The sequence below is a fragment of the Salmo salar genome, chromosome 06, assembly GCF_965601325.2.
Source record: "Salmo salar chromosome 06, fSalSal1, whole genome shotgun sequence".
In the NCBI taxonomy this organism is placed as follows: domain Eukaryota; kingdom Metazoa; phylum Chordata; class Actinopteri; order Salmoniformes; family Salmonidae; genus Salmo; species Salmo salar.
This window is the reverse complement of record NC_138296.1, coordinates 33,456,682-33,477,642: the sequence shown is the minus strand read 5'-3', so window position 1 is coordinate 33,477,642 and position 20,961 is coordinate 33,456,682. Positions and strand designations below refer to the sequence as shown.

The 20,961-nt window shown below is 41.7% G+C and overlaps 1 protein-coding gene across 2 annotated transcripts in view; it reads left to right on the top strand.

Moving 5' to 3' along the window:
* The window catches only part of LOC106606940 (growth arrest-specific protein 7), a 36,380-nt gene extending 18,332 nt beyond the window's left edge, over positions 1–18,048 (top strand). The window contains exons 5-14 of one of the 2 annotated variants that reach the window (XM_045720247.2): positions 779–841; positions 7,514–7,612; positions 8,376–8,491; positions 10,029–10,103; positions 10,232–10,310; positions 11,043–11,171; positions 11,791–11,914; positions 14,021–14,100; positions 14,233–14,331; positions 17,601–18,048. In XM_045720247.2, the coding sequence (XP_045576203.2) occupies positions 779–841; positions 7,514–7,612; positions 8,376–8,491; positions 10,029–10,103; positions 10,232–10,310; positions 11,043–11,171; positions 11,791–11,914; positions 14,021–14,100; positions 14,233–14,331; positions 17,601–17,714 (978 nt within the window). In that variant the 3' untranslated portion in view covers positions 17,715–18,048. Of the gene's footprint in view, positions 1–623; positions 842–7,513; positions 7,613–8,375; positions 8,492–10,028; positions 10,104–10,231; positions 10,311–11,042; positions 11,172–11,790; positions 11,915–14,020; positions 14,101–14,232; positions 14,332–17,600 lie in introns of those variants that run through there. The other variant, XM_045720248.2, reaches the window with a different exon arrangement.
* Positions 18,049–20,961: the final 2,913 nt, after the last annotated feature.

The window sequence follows — 20,961 nt, the reverse complement described above, 5'->3', positions numbered from 1 at the left end:
TGTTTTTCTCCCTCCTCCTCTTCTTTTCCTCCAACTTTCCTCCTAATAATAATTAGCCTTCTAGTTATCATTACTAAGCCATTTCCCTCAGACCCTGCCCCCTCTCCTCTCTCTTTATCCTCTCCTCCCTCATTCAAAACCCTCTTTCTCTCCCTCTCTCTCTCTCTCTCTCCCCCAACCTCCCTCTCTCTCTCTGTCTCTTTCTATCTCTGAAGAGGGAAGAGGGAGGAATGGTGATCGAATGTGTAAATAAATCCCCACCTCTCCTTCAGTCTTCCATCTCTCAACTGAATTCAAGGGGGCTTTATTGGCATGGGGAACATATGTTGACATTGCTCTCTCGCTGTCTTCCGCTGGCTCCATCCATGTGTTGTCTCAGTAGTTTTCAGTATGGACAGTAAGGAGACACACGGCTCCTCGCTGCATCCTCCCCCTGCCGTCAACCTCCAGACTCGGGTGACAGCAGTTTAACCGGAGGCTAGCCTCGTCACGCTGCTAGGACTACGACCAACTGCCTCCACCCCCTCCCCCCACTCCACACCTCCCCCTCCGTTCTCCCCAGCCCCCTACTCACCCCCCACCCCCGTGACGCGTCTCCACTCGACTCACCACGTCAGGCAGGCTGTGAGAGGCAGCCTCAGTTGCAGGAGCAGGGTTTCCCCGTGAGGAGCAGAGAGAGGAGCAGGAGGAGAAGAGGTGTTGTGTGATGATGGAGGCGGCCAGCTTTGACACCGAGGAGAGCTTTGACGTTGACGATGCCTCCTGTCTCTCCCAACAGAACCCGGGGAACAATTCACCAGCCAAGAGGCAGAACAAGGAGATCAAGGAGACCAAGATAACAGTGAGTACCCTGGAGCTCCAAACCCAGAACCTCTCCATCTCACTACCCATCTCTCTCTGTGTCTCCCTCACTCTCTCTTTCTCTCTGTGTTGTTCTCACTCTCTATCTCTCTCTGTTTCTCTCTCTCTCTCTCTCTGTCTGTCTCTATTGTTTCCTTTCTTTCCCAGAGCAGCAGAAGCCTCAGACTGTGTTTAGGATACAGATCTTGTGCACCAATATCACCAGGGAGAAACAGCAGACGTGACAGAATGTTTATTTTTAGCTAGGATTATTCCCTTTCGAGATAATTGAACAGAAGAAAGAAGATAATGTTTTACCTGACAATAGGCTAGATGTTTGTGTATTTCATCCGACCATCGGCCAACGTTAAAATGTACTGCATCTACCCACTATGCTACAGTGTGTCCGTGTAGCAGTGTAGTCTCTGTGTTTGGCTGCAGATCTCTGTGGAGTAATGGGGGAACCCACAGTGCAGGAACACTGCCACCACACCAAACAGCCTATTGGATAGAACATCAGTCTTAATCAGTGGGGTTTCCACAGGTCAACTGCTAATCTTTTTCTCATGGACTGTACTGTGTCTACTCCCTTCTATCAGTCTTGTGTGTTTGGGACTGAGGCTTGCACAAGCTGCATTTACACACAGGAGATGCGTCCTCAAGAAATGAAGAGTTTCAGATTTCTCTCAGTTCACAGAAGCTGCCGCAGACTTTGAGTAAGAATAGGTATCCCATGCAGCAAAGTATTTTTTTTATTTTATCATACTCTTTAAATGTATGATGGGCTTTGATTTTCTCTTGAAAAGCACAAGACCTTTGTAGCTGGCAGTTGACATCTCTGGGTATATTTAGAGTATATTTCTCTCTGACAGGTCCAGAATCTGACGAGCCCTCTGAGTCTTCTTCTCTAGAAGACATAGAAATATATTATATGAGCGTAATGCTGCATCCCTCCCATCCCCCAATGGACCCGACATCTAGCTGCAAGACAATACCGTTCACCCAGGACTGCATTCACCAGAACACAACATCAGCACTTCCACATTACAGCCATGATTATAATTCCGTTCTACTCTCCATCAACAACAGCTAATGAAAACATTTACATCACACAAGCAGCTTGAATTCCTACTCCCACGTATCCATAACTAGCATTCATTAAAGTCATTATACTCAGAAATATATAAACTCATTTCTAGCAAATTAGGGATTTGTGTGGACCACATGTAACCAGATTTATATAAAACATCCCTCAGAGTGTTTAAGTTGTTCTGACACTGGACCTCGTGGTTATGTAACCTATGGGTCTATAATGAGGAATGTAGGAGGAGATGGTGAGTGCTGGGCTGAGGGCTGACAGACAGTTCTGTGTGTGCCCAGTGTTGGTTCTGCTCGGTGGGCTCGCTGACCTGCTCCAGCCACGGGAGCCGTCAGTCTGCCTATTGTGAAGCCCCACCAACCTGCACAGAGAGATGCAGCAAGGCCAGTTTCCATGGTTACAAAAGCAATAGCACACTGATTAATGGTGCTGAAATGGAAAACACTGCCATAGGAAACACTGGAGCCATTCAGAAAACGAATTGAATTGATATTGTGGAAAAATAGAAAACATTTTTTTTTTTTATATGTAGATCTGCTGTTGTTCACCTCAATCCTCAGTGTACTATCCAATCCTACATAAGCCATGATGGTTACTGTGCTTTACTAGTCTGTACACATCCTCAACATTTAACCATGATGTCATGTCTTCTGTTGAAATATGAATGGATGAAGCACTGAATATCTCAGAAAAGGAGACCACTAGATTAGGCTACATTCATTCCATTATAATGCAGTTTTATACTTTGCGGTGTAAAGAGAAATCGCATGAATGGGTAATTGGTCTGTGATAATTGATATGCATGGCTTTGTTCAGTGACTCATTTGTTGCATAGAAGAAGTGATGTTGTGTAATTATTATTTATTACCTTTATTTAACTAGGCAAGTCAGTTAAGAACAAATTCTTATTTTCAATGACACCCTAGGAACAGTGGGTTAACTGACTTGTTCAGGGGCAGAACAACAGATTTTTACCTTGTCAGCTCGGGGATTTGATCTTGCATACTTTCGGTTACTAGTCCAACGCTCTAACCACTAGGCTACCTGCCGCCCCAGGTAGCCTGATGGAATAATGGGAGGTTGTAGTCGTTGATGCTGAATATGGTGTTCATCATGGTGCCAGTCCAGGAGGGTGTTTTTCTGTTGTGCCATGGTGCATGTTGCGTCACGCGTCCTGTCTTCCAGCTGTCATGGACAGATGAACAACTTTAACGTCCACCACTGGAGCATGTCTCAGATCCCATATGGGATGGATCATGGCCCCTCCATTAGAGACATTATGGGGATTGTGCCTTTACAGCAAAAGTAATTTGTCGCTTAGCAACAGTGGCTGAGCACCCTACAGTCTCAGTGTGTGTGTGTGTGTGTGTGTGTGTGTGTGTGTGTGTGTGTGTGTGTGTGTGTGTGTGTGTGTGTGTGTGTGTGTGTGTGTGTGTGGTGTGTGTGTGTGTGTGCGTGCCGGGGGAAGAGTTATTTTCTGATAGGGTTAGCTAAGGTGGCAAGAGATTTATGTGTTGACACCCTGTGTATGTCTTTAAGCATGGGTTATTTTCTGTGTTTTATGTCTTTAAGCATGGGTTATTTTCTGTATTTTATGTCTTTAAGCATGGGTTATTTTCTGTGTTTTATGTCTTTAAGCATGAGTTATATTCTGTGTTTTATGTCTTTAAGTGTAAGAGGGCCTGTGTGTAGCTGGTGTAGCTGGCTATGAGTAATAAACGTAATTTACTCAAATATTCACAAATACAACACAATAAATCGAGCCCACAATAACAGACCATTACAAACAAACAATCACTCACAAACAACCATGGGGGAACAGAGGGTTAAATAATGAACAAGTAATTGGGGGATTGAAACCAGGTGTGTAAAACAAGGAAGGACAAAACAAATGGAAAATGAAAAGTGGATCGGCGATGGCTAGAAGGCCGGTGACGTCGACCGCTGAACACCGCCCGAACAAGGAGAGGGACTGACTTCGGCAGAAGTCGTGACATTAAGCATGGGTTATATTTATGTGTTTTATGTCTTTAAAACCTCTTGCATCTAGACGTTCCGCTAGCGGAACGCCTCGCCAAATATCCAATGGAAGAACGTGGCGCGAAATACAAATACCTCAAAAATGCAATAATTTCAATTTTTCAACCATACGACTATTTTACACTATTTGAAAGATAAGACTCTCGTTAATCCAACCACATTGTCCGATTTCAAAAAGGCTTTACAGCGAAAGCAAAACATTAGATTATGTTAGGAGAGTACACAGCCAAAAATAATCACACAGCCATTTTCAAAGCAAGCATATATGTCACAAAAACCCAAAACACAGCTAAATGCAGCACTAACCTTTGATGATCTTCATCAGATGACACTCCTAGGACATTATGTTATACAATACATGCATGTTTTGTTCAATCAAGTTCATATTTATATCAAAAAACAGCTTTTTACATTAGCATGTGATGTTCAGAACTAGCATTCCCACCCAAAACTTCCAGTGAATTTACTAAATTACTCATCATAAACGTTGACAAAATACATAACAATTATTTTAAGAATTATAGATACAGAACTCCTTTATGCAATCGCTATGTCAGATTTTAAAATAGCTTTTCGGCGAAAGCAGATTTTTCAAAATTTGGAGTACATAGCTCAGCCATCACAGTCTAGCGATTCAGACACCCGCCAACTTCGGGGCTTATTACCTTTGCTGTTCTTCGTCAGAATGCACTCCCAGGACTGCTACTTCCACAACAAATGTCGTTTTTGTTCCAAATAAACTATAGTTATGTCCAAATACCCCCGTTTTGTTTGTGCGTTCAGGTTACTATCCAAAGGGTAACGCGCGAGCGCATTTCCAGATAAAAAAATTCAAAATGTTCCATTACCGTACTTAGAAGCATGTCAAACGCTGTTTAAAATCTATTTTTATGCTATTTTTCTCGTAAAATAGCGATAATATTCCAACCGGACAATGCTGAATTCATTCAAAAAGGAAGAGAAAAAATGGCGAGGTCTCGTGAACGCGCATCTCCAATCTCTTTGTCACCAGGCAGTCCACAAACTGAGCTGCTATTATCTGCCCATAGACAGGAGACGCCTCAATCCGGTTTCTGAAGGCTTTAGAGAGCCAATGGAAGCCTTACAAAGTGTCACGAAACAGCTCAGATACTGTAGTTTCGATAGAGAAGCAACAGAAGGACTACAAATTCGCAGACACGCCACTTCCTGCTTGGAATCTTCTCAGGTTTTTGCCTGCCATATGAGTTCTGTTATACTCACAGACACCATTCAAACAGTTTTAGAAACTTTAGAGTGTTTTCTACCCAAATCTACTAATAATATGCATATTCTTGTTTCTGGGCAAGAGTAGTAACCAGTTTAAATCGGGTACGTTTTTTATCCGGCCGTGAAAATACTGCCCCCTATCCCAGACAGGTTAAGCATGGGTTATTTTCTGTGTTTTATGTCTTTAAGCATGGGTTATTTTCCATGCTGTTAGTGATATTTGTGTCTATTCAGCAGAGCTAAACCATTCCAATGTGTGAGGTCCAGCTCACAATTTTTAAACGTCCAGGTAATAAATGAACCTTTCTACATTTGCCTCAGCATTTAGGGTAGAAATGACTGTATAATGAATGCAGGCAGAGGACAGAATGTCCCTCTGGTTAACTAGGCAAACTGGCACTTGTCAACACTGTCTGCTGTTGGGGGTAAGTGTAATTAGTCTGTTCTAAACTACAGGAATGACCATACATCATGTGAATCATTCATAAGCTATGACCCTGCCTGCCTCTCTTAGAATCTCTATAACACTGTCAGGCTGAACCATAACACCCTTGATTTGCTGACTGTCCAAAAACATAAACTACTCTAAACCACACAGAGTGCCAACAGTGCCATACAATTCTCCCTGATTTTCCCAGAGGTAATGAATATGATTCTCTGAGTCCTAACAGTGTAGCACCCCACTAAGAGCCCATAAAAGAGTAGTGAGCTATAGAGACAGCCATGCTGCAGATAAATGGTCTCATTTTCTGGAGGATGTGAGCAGGAGATAAACAACAGCAGTGATAGATGGCGGGTCAGTGTGATGGAAAATCTGGTGTCCGTGACAATCAGTCTGATCTCTCAGGCAGAAAATGAACATAGTGACTGGGCTCCACCAACTATGTAAATCCGGTTGCGTAGTGTTAGAAAGAGTCTACGACACTTCTATGTGTGTGTTTCTACTACTGCATCTCATGTGGTGTGTGGAAGCATGCATATTATGCAGACGTGTGTGTGTGTGTGTGTGTGTGTGTGTGTGTGTGTGTGTGTGTGTGTGTGTGTGTGTGTGTGTGTGTGTGTGTGTGTGTGTGTGTGTGTGTGTGTGTGTGTGTGTGTGTGTGTGTGTGTGATTGATGCACCTCCTTTCTCTTGCCTGTCTCTATGTGGGTGTTAGTGTGTACATATTAGATGTCCAGGGCTCATTGATAGAACTGGTTTCAAGCAGGAGTTGGAGATCTCTGCAGACGGCTGGTTGCCTTTAGGAAAGAATGGAGCTCGTGTTAATATTTATTACAGAATAGCTTTAAGGGCTTGCTTCCACTGTTTGACTTCTCTAAATCTCTCCCTAATTCGAAATAGTTTCAACTCCCAATAGGCTCAATGATTTGCAACACAAAGCTTCAAACAATGTCATAGTTACATAAGCAAATATGGTAATCAGCTAGTAGAAATCTGCGGTGTGTTTTTCCTCGTCGTGTGCTTTAGCCAAGCAGTGAACATGTAATACATATTTGTGCATCTGAGATTCAGCATGTCTGGATGTTCATGTAGTCTTCTGGGACATCATTGGCAGTATGGCATAGATAGAGGACAGGTTGTTGTGCCAGCAGGGAGAGGTTACAGATGGTGAACATTACATAATTGCAGTCTTCTAAGGGTAATTGAAGACGCTGTGGACCAGAGTGTGTATTCAGTCTGAGTGCTGGGTGTGTTTAGCTGTGACTCCACTCTACAGTGGTTTGGGTTGTTGTTGGTTGTTTCCTCTGTATCACTAATTGTAGGTCTTTCTCTACGTTATGATGTTGTTTTAGTTTATCACAAATAAGTGTAAGGATCATAAGGCCAGGACTGGACAGTTTGTGCTCTCTCTTCCCCCCCCCCCCTCTTTTCTCTCCCTCTTTCTCTGTCCCTCTCCCCTCTATCTGTCCCCTCCATTTCTCCCCTCCCTCTCCCTCCATCTCCACCACCGAGGGTTCTCTGGATCATCATCTTGATGACCAACACCCCCTGAGAGTATTTACTCATTCCTGACCTTTACTCCCATCCTCATGACAGACACAAACCGAGCCTCCATGTCCCGTCTCCAAATGAGAAGCTTCTATGCACATCTCCCACAAATGACACCTTTGATGTCTGCTCTAACCATCGCTTTTCTCCCACATTAATTCCTGAGAGTTGAAGGCAATTAGTCTCTTATCCTCCTCCTCCTCCTTTCTTTCTTCCTCTCCCTCTGATGTCTCACAGAAACCTCTCTCACTTGTCTCTCACTCTCTTGAATTCGTCTCACTATTTTTTTGCATTCAGATCAACTGCGTCACCTTCCCGCTGCCCAGTGTGACGCCAGATCAGCCAGAGCAGCAGCTACTGAAGCCCAATGAGTGGAGCTACTGTGACTACTTCTGGGTAAGATAGCGCCTGACACCTCTAAACCACTATCCAGCTCATAGAATAAGATCCCTACTTCCTATGTTTATAGGAATCTCAGCCCTGTTACATATGACTTTGAATCCAATAGGGTAGATTTTGTCTGTCATATTAACGCCAACTCATGTGTCTACAAACATGATTGTAACAGAAGCCTCTTTTCACTGAACTGTGATTTGGATGGTTGTTCTTGTTCCACTGAGTCATGTTCTCAGTGGCTGTCTGTATTTCTGTGGCATTATGTGCTCCACTCAGCCAAAGCTCAAGCCCATTGTGTGAAATGAATCTGTCACCTCTGGTTCACGTGGGGCTACCACATCACTCCCTGTCCTATCCACATCCTGTTTCACATAGTGGGATGTGCTGCTCCTTGTTCAACCCTTAGACACACACACACACACACACACACACACACGCACACACACACACACACACACACACACACACACACACACACACACACACACACACACACACACACACACACACACACACACACACACACACACACTCATAACTCACAGGCAAATGACGAACACACCCATGTGCGCATGCACGTCTTGACACATACATTTGTAGTTCTCTGACTCATACACTCATCCACACACACACACACACACACTCCCAAACACCCCTAACCACTCACACACACTCAATGTAAACAATGTCATTTTCTCCATGAAATGAAGTCTGTGGCTGTATTGGTCTGCGTGTGTGATTGATGCTCCATCCTCTCCCTCAGACTGACAAGAAGGACCCCCAGGGGACCCCCTCTGTGGGCGGCTTTGAGGTGCTGTTGCAGAAACAGCTCAAGGGCAAACAGATGCAGAAAGAGATGGCTGAGTTCGTCCGGGAGAGGTAACACAACATAGTCAGCTTGGAAGGGGTCAGTGGTACTGTGTATTTTGTGTGTTGGGAAATGTTATTGATTTTCTTTATCGCATCTTTTTGATCGTAATCTTATTTGGACTGTTTGTCGTGTCTTATCAGGGTGAAACAGGGTTCTCTAGTCTTTATCATTATGTTATTGTAGAGCATGAGTTATTTTGTCCTTGACAACTTGGCTCCACTCTATAGAATCTATTCATATATTTACATTATATTTATTTAGCAGACGCTCTTCTCCGGTGCGACTTGCAGGAGCAATTAGGGTTAAGTGTGTAACGCCCTGGCCATAGAGAGGGGTTTTTGTTATCTATTTTTGGTTAGGCCAGGGTGTGACATGGGTGGGCGTTCTAGGTTTCTTTTTCTATGTTGGTGGTTTTCTTTGTTTTCGGCCGTGTATGGCTCTCAATCAGGAACAGCTGTAGTTCGTTGTTGCTGATTGAGAGTCATACATAGGCAGCCTGTTTTTCCTTTGGGGTTTGTGGGTGATTGCTTTCTGTTTCGTTGTGAGTACCTGACAGAACTGTCGGCTGTCATTTTGGTTTATTTGTATAGTGTTCTATTTCGGTTTATTAAATCTTGAATATGAATACACATCCTCCGCTGCACCTTGGTCTCATTGCGACGACGGCCGTTACAAAGTGCCTTGCTCAAGGGCACATCGACAGATTTTTCACCTAGTCGACTTGGGGACTGGCCTAACACTCTTGACCGCCAGGCTAGCTGCCGCCCCAGGTATATCATCCCCATGCACATTTGAATTCAGATAAATGTGTTGTACCGTACTAGATTTATAACGTTAAGTTGTAGACGTACATAAAGTGGACATCCTAAACATATGCTTTCATAGGCTTCAGCGTAGCAAGAGGCCCCATTTTGCGCCCACAACAAAAGTTCCCATTGACTCAATAGAATTGAGAATTAAGTGGACTTTCACTTTTTCCCCTGACTGTATTCACACAATTCATTTAAAGGCCCCATTCCCCAACATTCTAATTCAGGGCTGACCTTTCTTCATTGGTTCAGTGAGACAGCTGACCTGATGTCAGATTCTGGCCATATCCATTTCTTTGGAATGGCCTTAGTGACCTCCCGTAGAGGACAGGTTTACTCAGATGTGTATGGTTAATGGGTATTTGTGGGATAATTGAATGTCACAGAAATATGGCTGGCCTTTCTGAGTCGCCCTCAGGGTGGCAATGAGTAAATAGCCTCACATCATGCCCATCTCTGGCCTTTCCACAGGAAAGTGCATTAACTCATATCCAGGCTGTTGTCACAGGATATTGTTTGATATCTTCTCAGCACAGAATAATACGCTTCTGCCTTTGAACATCATAGTGGCCACAGTGCCAATATGTCTTTGGGTGTCGGTGATATACTGGAGGACAGTGTCTCCATGCCCCAATGCTCCTCTGAAACTCTGTCAGCTTTTAAAAAAATTATCCTCTATTGGTCTTCCCTGGAGTCCCATACTTTCGAGCCCCATGGCTGTCTTTGTCTGTTGCAGGATAAAGATTGAAGATGAATACTCTAAGAACCTCTCCAAGCTCTCCCAGAGCCCCTTGGCTGCTCAGGAGGAAGGGTGAGTGAGTTAACAGAATAGATTTCTATTGGTTCTATATTCTTCACCATATACCTGTTTGCTACCTGGGTGTTTTCCCATCCATTCTATCCAGTTTGGTTGATGTCTCTTGTTTGAGCCCATTCCAGAACCCTTGGGGAAGCTTGGGCCCAGCTGAAGAGGAGTTGTCATGACGAGGCTGAAGTCCACCTCAAGTTCTCCAACAAGGTAGCCTACTGTCTTGCTAGAAGATACTGTGGATGTTATAGATTGCATGTACTGTAACAGACCAAGAAAATTCTAAAATCTCGATGTGAACCCGACAGAAGTGGACAACATCCTTGCTTCACTCATACCCTCAATAACATTATAAGATGTATTTTCTATGAGCCCTTAGAGAAGGCTTAGTTGGCAATCAGTTTATTTATGTGTTCCTTTGGTCAATCCAAGGTCTCTATGGCCACGTCCTGGGGTGTTTGTTTACCTCACTCTGCTCTGACATGGGCAAAGAACAAAGGGGGGGGAGCTTACAGCAGCAATTACCAGAGAAGAAAAAACTCTACTGGGTCTTCAGAATGCTTAAAATAAAGCAGAGGTAGGCTTGAAGCTTTATATAGCCTCCATTGTCTGACTAATTAGTGGTGTCTTCTGATGAGCCCCAGGCTGCGGACATGCAGCACGCCATGATCCTCTCTCCTCTGAGCTCGGAGACACCCCGGCTGATGGGATGGGGTTAGGTAACGTGCGGAAGAGTGAGAAATCCTCTTGAAAATATAGTGGCCTAAGGGCACTTTTCATGACTATTTGTATCCATGCTTTATGCAGCTAGGTCACATATATCCTGTATAGGCCTACCAGGACTCTAAATCGGTGTATTTATATAGTAGTTAGATAGGCAGGTACAGTGTAGTTACACATGATTACATATCAATTACAACTGTAATGACTGTACCTCTTCAGCTCCAGTGTGAGGTGGAGAAGCCCCTGCTGACATTCAGAGACAACTTCAAGAAGGAGTTGAAGAAGTACGATCACCACATCATAGACCTCAGGAAGCAGCTGGCCAGCCGCTATGCAGGTGTGGAGAAGGTATGGACCATTCTAAACCAAAGCATCCTATAATCCTTGTCCTACAATTCAGGTTTTCCCAGAGAAGCTTTAAACGATCCAAAGTGTATGTCAGAAGAAGTGCTTTAGGGATGATCTGACTACACCACAGCATTATTCTGTTGGACTATGGAAACCATTCAACCTATTATAAGATGAACTGTTTTTTTGCTCAGGAAAAAACTGTTGCTTTTTGTTGCCTATCTTTCTCCCCATCGTAATCATATAGACTAGATTAATCAATCGATTGACTTCATACGATCATAACGTCCTGTTCGTTTTATTTTAGTTGGCATCCATTAAACACAGGAGATTTTGTGGGTTTACGGTTCGTGCCTGCCAAGTGCTGTGTTTACATTTCCAACAGTGTTACATCATGACATTGGAGAATTGCCTCAACAGACGAAGATGAAGGAAGATCCTGTGACGTGAAATAAGAATAGATTAAGGGCTGAGGGCGGGATTTGAGTGGGGAAATAGGTAGCCGACATGAAAGGGCTGCAATGGCTGTGGTAATAGCTGTAGGTTCAGTAGATCTGGGGATTAGCATGAAATTACTCATATTGTTTCTGTATTCACACTGCTACTTGGGTTGCTGTAGGCCCGTAAAGCCCTGGCAGACCGGCAGAAAGATCTGGAGGTGAAGACCCAGCAGCTGGACATCAAGCACATGAACAAACACGAGGAGGACATCAAGAAGGCCCGGCGGAAATCCACACAAGCAGGTCAGGGGTTAAACACACAGTGTATGTGTATGTGTATGTGTATGTGTATGTGTATGTGTATGTGTAGAGCAGCCGCACGTCACAGTTCCATAAAACACCAGCATAGCAGTGCCGATTCTACCCCCAGAGAAGAGAGAACATGCACCCAAAGCATGCTGCATCTTACCACAGTGTACTTCTAAACGCGACAAATTGCCTCCTTTCAAATCTGAGCCGTTCAATTCACCCACAGCTGTGTTTCTTGATAAATCAGCCCTGTATCGCTGAGCAGCCACTTTTATTTTGCGTTAGCCGCTTTTGAGGCCACTCTTGCGTTGCACGCAAATTGCCTAACCTTGTGATGTTGTGCTGCCATTGTGTAAAGTTGTGGTGGTGTTTTCAACAGCAAGAGGCATAGCCGACAGAGTGAGAACTCTGTTGAGGGAAGCACCCCCTGGCACAACACCAGAAAACATTGCAAAAGAGAGCCAGTAGTATTTCAACATGGAAACAAGTTTAATGATCTATTTTTGTGGTGGGATAATAAGTCGGCTGGGAGAGGACCATTACCCACAATCCCCAGGGCTAATCTTTTGGTCGCAGTGAACAAGGGTATCAATGGAGGACTTGTCCCATCCAGACCAGCCAGGCATCCCAAACAGTCAGATCTGGCAACATGGATCACATGGCCAGGCCTGTTGTGTAAATGGAGCAGAGACAAGGGTGCGGACAGTGCAGATATGTTTCACACGCTCAGGGTTCAGACTTGGGGGTGGATTCCCAGACTGTGTTGCCTAAGAAGACTATGTTTTCCCCAGCAGGAGGCAGAGGGGGTGAGGTGGGGCTGTGCTGCAGTCAGATAGGGAATTTGGGGGAGTTCAGTCAGACATGGATGGGGTTTGAGAGCTCAGACAGGAGGCCGACAACACTAAAGCTCACTGCCAACAGCAGCCAATAGTAATGTAATGATACTAAGCAATTAGCTTAGTCAAAATATTGAGCAATGTCTCTTCATTTATACTTAAAACCATCTGTTATACTGCAAGTCTATTTTCCAGTGTTTTGTGTTGTACTGTGGATCTCAAAAACATTGCATTATCATGTGCTTAGGAGACAAACACATCTTGCTTTGCATTTATATTTGAATGTGGAATCATAGTGAATATGCTTAATTCAGATAACATGAGCCTATGATCAGCCATGCAGTACAATGCCTGGGGCTCCCATTTCTCTGTATTCCAGATAGTATGTTGGTACAAATAGTTCTGGTGCCACGTAATTGCTTTTTCCTTACATATCTATGCAGACACTTTAGAGGAAAAAGCCAGCACGAAAAAATAAATAAATAAAAGCCGGCATCTTGTTCATTCTCTCTCCACTCAGGTAATTAGTCTCAGTTCACAGCTCTAATCAATAGATCCCGTTAGGCACGCTTTAGATGATGTCTGCCTTGTGTCTTTCACTTTTTCCAGGGGCAAATATCATTAAAAACCATGGCCTCATTTCCATATAGATTGAGATGTGCTATTATTGGAGAGGCTGGATTGTAAAATAACTTCCTCTGTAGTTTTGTTTTAGGTTGTTTCTTACACCCTTTCTACAGTAGGCCTTTGTAATATATGTCCAATAAATTAGGCTGAAATGTAGAAGAACGTTTCTAGGTCACATTTGCTCTGCACTTTTCTTCAACCCTATTGAACCAAGCTTTTATAGACTTAGCATCGGAGGTTAGCATCGGAGGTTAGCATCGGAGGTTAGCATCGGAAGTTAGCTTCGGAGGTTAGCTTCGGAGGTTAGCTTCTGAAGTTAGCATTGGAGGTTAGCATCAGAGGTTAGCCTTTGCATTACGTTGCATTGATAGAGATGTCCCACACTGCAACAGGCATGGTTACTGAGTGACCTTTGCTGGAGACATAGGGACTGAGTTCATGCACACTTTTCCTCATGCATAAGTTAATTTAGGGCCTACATTTAATGTAGTAAATACTTCAAAGCCGTAGTACTTCATCTTTAACTACCTCAATTTAACTGCACAGGTATACCAGAAACTTAATGTTGATTTGTTGAGTATTACCTCCTTGTCAAATACACTGTGTTGAATGACCACACTGAATCTGTTCTCTACAGGTGATGACCTCATGCACAATGTGGACCTGTACAACCGGGCCCAGTCCAAGTGGTTTGAGGAGATGGTCACCACAAGCCTGGTAAAACAATTGAACTAACTCTTCATAGTCTCATTGTTGATAACAAACAATAAAAGCTGATCATGTTCATTGTTATCTTTGTTTTGACAGTGAGGTTGATTCCTTGTCTATTTATTTCCCTCTGTTCTTCAGGAGCTGGAGAGACTTGAGGTTGAGAGGGTGGAGATGATACGACAAAATTTACGCCAGTACACAACGCTGCGACATGAAACTGACATGTTCAACCAAAGTGTGAGCCATGTGTCCATTTCACTTACAGTACAAGTGGCTGTTCCCTTGAGTCAGCTTTACAGAACATGTAGCTGTTTGCTGGAGTCAGACAACCAATCTGTCAGTCATGACAGCCTGGACTCAAGGGTAGAATACGGTCACCGTAACAGACCTAGACGTAACATAGTAAAAGTACATCTGGGACACCCCAATTAGCATGAAATGTAACGTTTCGTATGGTATGTGTTAATTTGTAGATGTCCATCATCTATTTTGTATGATATGTTACAAATTACAATTCGTATAATATGTGATGAATTGCAATTTGTACAATATGTTACGAATTTGCCAAACGTATGATATGTTACGAATTATGAATTGTAATGTGAGCTAGGTGGCTAAGGCTAGGGGTTAGGGTTAGGGCTTAAGGTTATGGTTAAGGTTAGTTTTAGGAGTTAGGTTAAGGGTTAGATTAAGGTTAGGGGAAGGTTTAGCTAACATGCTAAATCAGGGGTCTCCAACATTTTCTGACATGAGAACTACTTTTAAAAAATGAAACATGTCACGAGCTACTCATTTTTTTCTAGCTTTAAAATAGTCACTTTCTTCTCTTCTCCTTTTTTATTATTTTATTTTACCTTTATTTATACAGGTTTATTCTCATTGAGATAAATATCACTTTTCCAAGAGAGATCTGGTCCAATAGCAGCAAGGGGAACAACGTTTCACACAAACCAAATGACATACACTCACACAACATTAAACAAAACTATAAACACACATACAGTACAACAAAAACATATTACATTTAAAAACACAAACATCTTGACTAAAAACAGCTGGCCTAAAAACAATTACACTCTTCTATAATATATACATCGATCAAGTGTTTGAACTCCGCCAACGAAACTAGATCATCACATTTTAAAATGTTCAAAAGAGAATTCCAGGACCACGGTGCTAAGTAACTAAAACTATTTCTACCATGACCTGTTCTAATTTTTGGTACTGTTAGAAGCAAATCAGAATGGGACCGTAATTGATACTTATTTACTGACCTGACTAAAAAAGAACAGAGATAAAATAGCATTTTACCCAATATGGCCTTATAAATCAGTGTATACCAGTGTTTAAGCCTACGCAAGGTCAATGACGACCAGCCAACAGCGCTGTAGAGATCACAATGATGTGTTAGACGTTTCTGATTTGTAATGAACCTGAGGGCTGCATGATACACTGAATCAAGTGCTCTCAGGGTAGTGGCTGAGGCCTGCATATATATAACATCACTAAAATCTAAAACCGACAGTAATGTACATCGTACCAGCTCCTTCCTTGCCTCAAAAAAAAAACAAGCCTTATGCCGGTAATAAAATCCTATTTTCAGCTATTTTTCTCTCCCCTCCAGCTCTTCCCTGGGACCTTAGTGTACAGGAGAAAGTAGTGCATTATGTTTTCTGTCAATAAACCTGGTAAAAAAAATGGTTAATAAACAAATCTAAAATATAAAATCCTAATTGTTTTATATTTTCCCAAATTATGTTTTTTCAGTTTTATTTTTCCTGGTTTAAGATTGTTTTGGTTTTTTAATTTCAAAATGACACTTGTTCATAGAGAAACAACGACATTGGATGTTCTGAGTCCATGTCAATGCTTAAATCACATCAGAAGACTCATTTTTTTGGTCTGGAAGAAAACTACACGTTTAGATTTTTGAGTATAATTCCCCTTTAATTGTGCATCTGGCCCTTTAATTGCGCATCTAGAGAGTGAGGCAATGTGACATCGATTTTGCCGGTCTAGCAATGGTTCTGTACTACTGATGCTTATTTAATGGTAACGTTTGCAAATAATAGACACAAATGATATACTTACTCATCATATAGAGTACTTCTGTCAGGTAAGAAATTCATTGGCAGATATCGTGTTAGGTTTGGCTTTTTAAGCGAATAGTGGCTAACCAATGGTGGGATAATGTCAATGCTGCGTTGATTAGATTGTAGTTGGGAGCTTGCGGTCTCTGATACTTGTGAGATTTGTTTCTCAGTTTGCGGTGGAACGTGAAAAATGCATGTACTTTCAGAATTGTTGGAGACCCCTGTGCTTAGTCGTTTCAAAGTATCTCAAAAGTAGTAAGTAGTTGCAAAGTTGCTAATGTTGTCTGTGATGAGATTCGATTACGCAAACTTTGGATTGCTAGACGTTCGCGTTATACCCTTAACCTTCTGTCTTATGTAACCATGCCAAACGTAACATATCATACTCATTTGAGTGTCCCGTATTTACATTTACTATGTTACGTCTAGTCTGTAAGACCAGCCTGGCCATGGTCAGCCTAGTTAATTGATGAGCAGTTTTTAACTGTTATGTTAAATAATGAAATATACAACATAGGTTGCACTTTGTGATGATGACCTTCTTTTGGAGAGCATAGTGCTACAGTAAAACAAATTGGTCATCAGTGAAATAGGTCATTTGGAGTGTGTGGTGTATGTTGATTTGTCTTTTTAAAGCAGATCCTTTTAGTAAACAATTCTAGATCAAGTATCCCAATACAAAGGATTTGTGCAATATACTCAGATCAACGTTTTGGCAAGCATGTTTGTTGTGAAAATGCTGGACAAACAGTTAAAAGGATTTCACCGCCTCCAAACTCGATCACCATACCTCTGTCACCCCTTCACCAGCTGTTCTCATCCCCTGCTGGCTGCTTCACTGGGCCATACTTGAACAGGGAGAATGAACCCAGGTGCTCTCCTCATTTAGGAGGTGCGAACACCTGCAGATCTAACGAGACGTTTAGGGTCCCGTACCAAGGGTAGTGCCACTTTGGGTGATGGTGAAGGCCAATTACAGGTGGCACACTACTGATCAGCCTAATAAGGAGGTTGTCCTTTAGAAGGCCACTAGAACAAGCTCAGCTGATACCTGCTGGCACACTTCTTTGCCTCCAGTTGTATTAGCAGAAGGCAGCTTGATGTGTCTCCAAAAATAGTAAGCTTAACCCTGTCCACTATGGATAGAAGTGTCTGTCTCTCCCCTCATTGTACTGTGTTCTGTATGAGCATCTATGAGTTCTCTAAGCATTTACATTGTCTATGAGATGTGTCAGTGTTGGCTTCATGTGTGATGAAGGTCCATATGAGCCTGTGTGTGTGTGTGTGTGTGTGTGTGTGTGTGTGTGTGTGTGTGTGTGTGTGTGTGTGTGTGTGTGTGTGTGTGTGTGTGTGTGTGTGTGTGTGTGTGTGTGTGTGTGTGTGTGTGTGTGGGGGGGGGGGGGGGGGGGGCAGACGGTGGAGCCAGTGGATCAGCTGCTTCAGAGTGTGGACCCAGCCAAAGACCGAGAGCTGTGGGTGCAGGAGCACAAGACCGGGGAGCTCCGCCCTGTGGACATGGACATATAGTCAATTACACTGACGTACCTCAAGCAGCCAGAGGCAACACCTCCACCTCCATACTGTCAGAATCCCAGGCCTCTCACAGAACATTCCAACTACAGCTACAGGTGCATGTATGTTCAGGATAAGGTGAGGCCTGTACATTCTGTCTATGATGACATCAGAATAGCACAATGTTATCACTGTGATAACTGGAGAAAAGTTAGCATTCCCAATGCAGTGCTTTTGAACCTACAATGGAAAAACGAGATAGATCAACAGTCCAAATACCAGCATGTTACAGTAATACAATGTTTGATAGTTTTACTCTGTATAATGAATGCCACTAAACAAGCTTAAACAATAATTTTGTTTTTTATCTGTTGTAAAATTAGAAGTTTACACGATTAAGAAGGATACATTTGTATGTATTTGAGGAATAGATTGGATGCATTGTAAAACCTTAGAATTTTGGCATATAAATTGAACAACTAATTATTAACATTTCACTTTATTTTAGATACTGGAATATGAAACATTATGTGATATCCTAGATTAAATATGATATATTTTCATATTTACGCCCATTCATTTTACCTGTCAAGATATGCATGTTTTGGGAAAATATCTAACATTTACTGTATATGGTTAAGTGCATATTTGTGAAATATGTGAAGTATGATGGCTGTCTTGGCACTGTAGTACAATGTATATGGGATGTGTTTACAGAAAGTATATACTCCAAGTTACTGCACTCAATGAACAAGAGTGAATCAACTCATTAAGGTTTGTCAGGAACATGAATTTATGTACAACAACCTCTCAAAGATGAATAGGGTAAGATGTTTAGGATTGTGAAACAGCATGTTTGTCACAAGTCACCTCATGTGGCAGATTGGAACAGTCTATTTTGGATCAGTGGTGAGACAATGATGACGACGATCCATGTTACAATGAACACCTTTTAGTGCCTCAAGGTTATAAACAGTACCTGGAATGTTCTTGATATATTCTATTCTGCATCAGTGTATATTTGTAGATACAAGCTAGATGTATTTTGCTGTTAACTGTTTGTGGCCTTGCACTTTCGGTCAACTAAATGTTTGTAACTTGTTGTTTGTCAATTAACTATAACAGGATAATAGTCAACAGATTCTAAAATCATTCATTTATTTTGCACGGGCACTTTGTGAGTCAACCATTGCTTACAGTTGGGAATTGCTATTTTGCATTTATCCTAAATACAGTACACTTTGTATATCCAAGAGGAGTGCTCAGTTGGAAGCTCCAAGTCACATTTTAATGACTCGCAAAGCTCATCAGAAAAAGTGGTCAGTGTTACTTGCACTGGAACCTGTACTTGTCCATACATTTCATACAGTATCCTATTAACAGATAATAGCATAGCCTTTAGCCAACATATCCACCTAAACAAGCGTACATAATATAAAATACTGCATGTTTGTGTGTCTGTCTGTCAGTCTGTATTTTGCTGTCTGTTAGTTATTCTCGAAGTGTAACAAAGCAGGGATTTATTGTGTTTATGGACCATCTCCTCAAACTATCATCCCTTTCATATTCAAATGTGGATAATACATTCACTATGCCAAGACATGCATACAGAGAATACATCTATTCAGTATATACATGCCTTATCCACATTGTTTCTCGATGAGAAAATATGAAAATACCACTGAAATGATTTGCATTATTCTACCCCAAACTAATACAGATTGAAATGTTGTACTTATTGTATAAGTTATCCTGCTACAGTATGTGTCAATGTTATATGCGTTATGGTAAAGTTCTTACATTAGAAGTTAATGTACTTAACTTAACCAGTCATTTTGTAGTAATGTTAATGTTGATTTAATTGCCTTTTGTTAACTGATTTCCATTTCTCATGTACATCAATTGAAATGTTTCCAATCTTTAAAGAAATGTCAAATCATTGGTGACCTTTGTCCAGACAATATACTGTAGAATGCTGTGTCTACAATAAATCATTTCCTTTGAAATACGATTTGACAAGACTTAAAAGGGTTTTGCTTCATTATCATATACTGGCTTACATACAGTTTGGCTTACTTCAAGTTCTGGGACATGTTTAAATGAATTGGATTCATCCCAATAAGCAGATGAAATTCAGTTTTTTGCCTCCGGCTTTTACAGTCAATCCCCTTCCCTCTGACTGTCTGTGGATTGGCCAGGGAGATCCAGGGAGATAGGCCAGGTGGGGGAATATTGACATGAAACCAGGCCATGCATTACTGGGAGCCAAATCAGGCTTTAGAGAGAGAACGAGTCAAGCCCTGTAATTCTGACCTTACAGCTTGGACAAGTTCAGTGCCAAGATGACATGATTGGAGTTAAAGCACATGTTCTGTAATGAATTATTTGACGTGTGTAATGTATGGAGCGGGCTGCTCCTCAATCTAGATCATCTTTAATATTGCAGATAGATTGTGGGTTCTATCAATGTAATTGTTTGCATCATATCCAATATATATTTTTTTCTTCTTTATTATTTTCCCCTAACCCTACCACCCCTCTCCTAATTGGAGTAAACTAATGGACAACAATACTTAGACTTATACTTCCTGCTTATACAATACATTTTACAGACACAGTACATTATACCTTAGTTATCCCTCTTCCTTTAGTCCCACCCTTCAGCTACCCTTTAGTCCCTCCCATCTAGCTCTAGTTTTGATTTCTACTTGCCATATATTTTTCACTAAAGTTCTGAACCTTTCTATTCTCATAGTTTGAGGCTGCTCCTCAATCTCATTAACACTATTGAGCCATTCTCTTAGATTGCAATTATGGTAATTTAGTTATGTTTACTATTGTTCTTGTAAACAAAGACAGTTATTGTATTTGATACTATAGTATGTCTCTTTAACAATATAAACCAACATAGGGTGTTTTATATGATCAAATTCACGATGATACCATTTCTAAACAAAGTAACAACTCTACACACTTAAATACACGCTTATTGAAGGTCAATAAAAATGCAAACAAGAGAGAAATCTCATTCCCTCAGGACCAGGCAGACAATGTTTGAAAGCACATCTGTATTGCTCTTTTTAGAATGCATTGAATCTTTCAACCAAAAATGAATATTACATATCACATTTACTAGTTTTCTCTACCTAAATCCCTTTAAAAACATAGCTACCTGAAGTGACCAATCTGCATGTTCACTCAAAGCAGTATATATATTTATTCATTTAAACGTTTTTTAGAACCGCTTTATAATGTCTTTTTT